Raw genomic sequence first — 6,000 nt, forward strand, 5'->3', positions numbered from 1 at the left:
GCACATTACCTTCTAATCTATCTAAACTTTTGTTTCAGTTATGCGTATCAATCTGGAAAATGCTGTATTAGATTAACCAATTAATTAGTATGTGCTGTTACCATCCATGTATCTATATCTGTGTTCACTGCTATGGAGAGAATGATAACCTAGTTCAGACGCCATAGATCCTGATTAGGATTTGCTGCCAAAGGGACGCAAAAATTTTGTTGAAATTGTTTCAGCCAGAAGACCAGCCGGGAAAACAAACAAAAAAACCCTGCTAATGAAATGAAAGGTTAAGATGTAACTTTATGGCTGGTGGTGGAGCACCCCTCACTTTGATCCACAAGGCAGGTGGATCACCTGAGGTCAGGAGTTCAAGACCAGCCTAGTCAACAGTGTGAAAACCCATCTCTACTAAAAATACAAAAATTAGCTGGGTGTGGTGGTCGGTGCCTGTAATCCCAGCTATTGGGGAGGCTGAGGCAGGAGAATCGCTCGAACCTGGGAGGCGGAGGTTGCAATGAGCCCAGATCGCACCACTGCACTCCAGCCTAGGTGACAAGAACGAAACTCTGTCTTGGGGGGCGGGGGTGGGGGGAGAAGATGTAACTGTAGTAAGTGTTGAAAAGGACATTAAGTTTCTATGAAAGGTAATGTGTGCATGCCTTAGTCTGTTTAATGTTGCTTATAACAGAATAGCTGAAACTAGGTAATTTGTAAAGAAAAGGAATTTGGCCGGGCGCGGTGGCTCAAGCCTGTAATCCCAGCACTTTGGGAGGCCGAGGCGGGCGGATCACGAGGTCAGGAGATCGAGACCATCCTGGCGAACACGGTGAAACCCCGTCTCTACTAAAAAATACAAAAAAACTAGCCGGGCGAGGTGGCGGGCGCCTGTAGTCCCAGCTACTCGGGAGGCCGAGGCAGGAGAATGGCGTAAACCCGGGAGGCAGAGCTTGCAGTGAGCTGAGATCTGGCCACTGCACTCCAGCCTGGGCGACAGAGCAAGACTCCGTCTCAAAAAAAAAAAAAAAAAAAAAAAAGAAAGAAAAGAAAAGGAATTTATTTCTTACAGTTATGGAGGCTGAGAAGTCCAAGGCCAGGGCGCTGCACTTTGCAAAGGCCTTCCTGCTGGTGGGGACTCTGCAGAATCCCAAGGCAGCACAGGGCAAAGCACTGAGCAAGTGAGCTCAACACTTTCTTCCTCTTTTTATAAAGCCATCAGTCCCACTCCCATGACACCCATTACTCCATGAGTTTTGGAGGGGAGAGATATTCAAACCATAGCAAAACATGTGATTAAAAAAAAATAACAGCCTGTACTCCCAGCACTTTGGGAGTCCGAGGTGGGGTGGATCACCCGAGGTCAGGAGCTCGAGACCAGCCTGACCAAGATGGTGAAACCCTGTCTCTACTAAAAATACAAAAATTAGCCGGACGTGGTGGCACGTGCCTGTAATCCCAGCTACTCGGGAGGCTGAGGCAGGAGAATCACTTGAACCCGGGAGGCAGAGGTTGCGGTGAGCCCACATTGCGCCATTGCACTCCAGCCTGGACAACAGAGCAAGACTGTCTCAAACAAAACAAAACAAAAACAAAAATATGAACAGTATACTACAGAGTATGGTCACATTTTTCATTCGTATGTATATTATAGGATAAGTGACAGACACGTCCTAGTGGTAGTTTCAAATTTGGGGATCTGTAAATGTCCACTAGACTATAAGCTCCAAGAGAGCAGGGACTACATCTATTTGATTCCTTAGCATACCTGGCAGGTATGGAACAAATATGTGTTGAATAAATCTAAGGTGTAAAGTTGAAAATGTGTCAGAGGTCTCTTATCCTCTATTCTATCCTGTATCTTAGAAAATATGATATCCTGTTTTATGCGCTTGGATCCCTCCGCCTCCAATGTAAGTGCAAGTTCTGTTTCTCCCAGTTATACTTCCCAAACTGTGCGCTCCCCAAGGCAGAACCTGGATTTTCTCTTCTTCCCTTTTGCCCACTCCTGGACGGAGCACTCCCCAAGGACACAGCCTAAACCTTCCTTTTGCCCAGCATGGCTGGGCAGGTTTTTGAATAGGAAATGCTAGATCTTCAGCAGAAGAAAATTCCAGAAAAGCTTAAGAGTGTCTGATGGGCATTTTCTTAGGGGAAACAGCAGATGTAAGAAGGGAAGCCTCAGAGAAGACCCATCCCCTCAGTCGACGGTATGTCAGACCTGGAAGGGATCTTTAAAAATATCCAGTCAACCCACTTATTTCAATGCTATTCAAAAAAAAAAAAAAAAAAAAAAAAAAAAAAAAAAAAAAAAAAACAGAGAGAGATTAAAGAGAAAAAAAGCGAGACAAAGAATCTCCAAGACCCATCAAGCCCCATCTAACTTATTTCTAGCCAATATTTAACAAAATACAATTCCAGAAGAAAGTTTTTGATGTGATATGAATTGTTTCAAACTGAGCAATGTGTTGTATACTGTGTCTAAGGCTTGACTGGCTGCCTTAAATTTTAATATTTCTAAGATTCTTTTCCCCATAAATGTTTATCATCTCCTTAAACACTTCTTGTCCTTTCCTTTTCTTGACAAACCACTGCTGCCTTATTTTGCATTTGCCACGCCTTTTTCGGGCTTTGTATGTGAAGGCACTTTGAAAATGTTAACACACCATATCATTATTTAAATACTTGCTCATTTTCCATCTGTAATCTTGCAATTTAACTCACTCCTGGGTTAGTGACATGTATTTCCATTAAGTGGAATGGCATCTTTCACCTGGTTAAACCACATTCCAAAGACTTCCCATTAATTAATTAGAACAAAATCCACATTTTTGACCTTGGCCCTACAGGTCGGCCTCTCCTGCTTTCTGACTTCCTCTCACACTGCTCCCCTTGCCTACTAGGTCTCAGCACTCCTTGCCTTTTTGTTTCTGAAACAAACGAAGTTCATTTCCAGCTGAAATCCTTACACCTGCTCATCTCTTCACCTGGAATGTTCTTTACCTACCTTTGAGTTCCTCCTCCTTCACCATTCAATTATCTGCTCAAAAAGGCCTTCCCTGCTGGGCGCAGTGGCTCACGCCTGTAATCCCAGCACTTTGGGAGGCTGAGGTTGGCGGATTGCCTGAGCACAGGAGTTTGAGACCAGGGTGGGCAGCATGGTGAAACCCCGTCTCTACTAAAAATACAAAAAAATTAGCCAGGCATGGTGGCACCCGCTTGTAATCCCAGCTACTTGGGAGGCTGAGGCAGGAGAATTGCTTGAACCCAGAAGGTAGAGGTTGCAGTGAGCCGAGATCGTGCCACTGCAACTCCAGTCTGGGTGACAAAGCAAGACTCTGTCTCCAAAAAAAAAAAAAAAAGCCTTCCCTGACTATCACCCTATATACAATAACCACCTCCTTCTACTCCCATCCTCTCACCCCGTTTTATTTTCTCCAGAGCATGATTTGAAATTGTCACTTGCTTATCTGTTTAATCTGTTCCCTGCTTTGGCTAATATGTCCCCAGCAGCTCAAACAGTGTGGTAGGCACTCAATGTTACTGGCTTCTCAATGTACATTTGTTGACTAAATGAAATGCAATGAGGAGAAGGATGAAGGCAAAAATATATACTTATCCTAGCACTTAACAGGAGCAGGGGCCCTCACGGCTTCAACAAAAATCCAAATTAGCCATGTAAGACTTTAAGTTTGCAAGTATTTACTCATTTAGTCAGCAAATACTGACTGAACACCTACAATGTTTAATACACATCTGGGTGGCTGGGCATGGTGGCTCACACCTATAATCCTGGCACTTCAGGAGGCCAAGGCAGGCGGATTGCCTGAGGCCAGGAGTTCGAGACCAGCCTGGGCAGCATGAAACCTGGTCTCTACTAAAAATACAAAAAAATTACTTGGGCATGGTGGCGTGGGCCTGTAGTCTCAGCTACTTGGGAGGCTGAGGCACGAGAATCGCTTGAACCCGGGAGGTGGAGGTTGCAGTGAGGCGAGATTGTGACACTGCATTCCAGCCTGAGCGACATAGATTATCTCAAAACACACACACACACACATATATACATGCATATGTATACACACACATGTATACACATATATACATATATACACACTCACATATATACACACTCACACATCTGGGTATTGTGTTAAAACCTGCTGCCTGCCTCTGAGGTATTTTTAGACTAGATGGAGAGTGAGAGATGTGCACAATCAAAACATATGGAGAAAGGGTTAAGTGCCACACAAAAATGTGTATAGCAATTCAGACGCTGGACTGAGCAGTTGTCACTGGGGGAAGCGTTAAAGGGTAAGTGAAGTTAGGACTGGCCTGGAAGAGTGAGAACTGGCATTCCAGGCAGATTGAAGAACACACATAACACAAAACAAGCGGTCCAGACCTGTTGATTTTCTAGACTGGACTTTAATATGCTAGAGTAGATGTAGTGTGTAGGAAAATCAAGTCTGGGAAGGCAGGTAGGGCCCAAATAGTGAGGGGTCTTAAACAGTAGGTAATGAGGAACTACCCATTTTGTTGTGGAAACTGTCCCTATTTACTTATTTCCTTCCGAAGGGAGCCATAGTCATGTTAGTCTCATTCCGGGTCTGTGGCTGCTCTAAGGACGCTGCCAAGTTCTGGTTAGCGAGGAACGCACCGCGCACGCTGAGACGACTGTAACCTTCCTTACCTTAGACCATTCGGTGGTATCCACCCAGTAGAAGGTGATTTTTCGGGCGACCATGACTTCCTGGACTCTTTTGGGCAACAACTTCTCCATCACCTGCTTAGGGGTGGGCGGCAGGCGCTGGGCCTGGGCCTCGCACCCAGACACGAACTGCAGCAGCTCCCTCTGCGAGTGCGGACAGGGGGCCAGGAGGAAGACGGCGTTCACCAAGCCCCCGAGCGCGGCCTCGGCCTCCTTGGCCTCGCTCTCCACGTCCAGCAGTCTCCTCCCGCTGCTCCGCAGGATCGGCTTCGTGGGCGACGTGATCTCGGGCCGGTCCCACTGGTAGTCTAGCAGCGTCTCCATCAGGGCGCCGTGCGTGTGGGTGGCCCTGGGCGCCGGGCCGGGCAGGTGGGCGCGATCCTCGAGCCTGGCCTCCAGCTCCTCCTCAAAGTCCTCCCACGAGCGAGCCCCCAGCTCGCGGAAGTCAGACACGCGGGACGGCCGGCTCCGCGCCCCCTGCGAGTCAAAGAACTTGAAGGCCCAGTGGACCCTGGCCAGGCCGAATCGGCAACTCAGGTAGGTGAGGAGGCGCAGGGCGGCCCGCCGGACCCGGCTGTGGCGAGCGGCGCCGCCCGCGGTGTCGAGCAGCAGCATTACTTTGTGACAGCATGCCATATCGGCCGTGCCGCCGCCCCGGGGCCCCGGTCCGGGCCCGTACCACCGTCCCTTAGTCCCTTCCTTCAGGGAACCAGCGCCATTCACTGCTTTCCTTTGGGACACTGATCGAAAGGCTCCCGCGCTCTTCAGGAGCTGCTGCTATTGGCGGAGCTAGTTTCCAAGGTTAGCTCCTATTGGCTGCTTGCCTTACGTAAGTTATGGGAGCAACTTCCATTTTTGGCGGTGATTGGAGGGGCAGTGGAGAAAACTTCAGTCTGATTGGTGAAGGGAGTGATGGTGGGCGGGTCTCTGTGTTTCGAGAGACGCTTAGCATTCATTGGCCTGGGCCTTCGTTTTAAATTTTAAAGAGGTGGCGCCTCGGGGGCGTGTCAAGAAGTTTCCCCATTGGAAAGAGGCCCGCGTTTGTGCGCACTCGTGAGTGCGGACTGCCGGGCCACGTTTCCCAAGACCGAGGAAAACTTAGTGCGGGGAGGGAATTTGGGATGGTTTCAACCGAACTGGTTGAAATCTCTGTGGACCGTCTATGAAGTAGAATCCGACGACTACGGCTTTAATTTTCTGTAATTTAAAAAATTTTATTAAAAATTAAAGGTTCGGCCGGGCGCGGTGGCTCACGCTTGTAATCCCAACACTTTGGGAGGCAGAGGCGGGCGGATCACGACATCAGG

General features: G+C 48.2%; 1 protein-coding gene across 2 annotated transcripts in view; it reads right to left on the reverse strand.

Moving 5' to 3' along the window:
- Window positions 1-5,448, reverse strand: part of LOC105488324 (TOPBP1 interacting checkpoint and replication regulator) — a 54,863-nt gene extending 49,415 nt beyond the window's left edge. Inside the window, exon 1 of one of the 2 annotated variants that reach the window (XM_011752266.3) lies at window positions 4,676-5,448. In XM_011752266.3, the coding sequence (XP_011750568.2) occupies window positions 4,676-5,329 (654 nt within the window). In that variant the 5' untranslated portion in view covers window positions 5,330-5,448. The remainder of the gene's footprint in view (window positions 1-4,675) is intronic. The other variant, XM_011752267.3, reaches the window with a different exon arrangement.
- Between the last annotated feature and the right edge of the window lie 552 nt (window positions 5,449-6,000).

Source organism: Macaca nemestrina, chromosome 7 (genome assembly GCF_043159975.1).
Source record: "Macaca nemestrina isolate mMacNem1 chromosome 7, mMacNem.hap1, whole genome shotgun sequence".
NCBI classification, from domain to species: domain Eukaryota; kingdom Metazoa; phylum Chordata; class Mammalia; order Primates; family Cercopithecidae; genus Macaca; species Macaca nemestrina.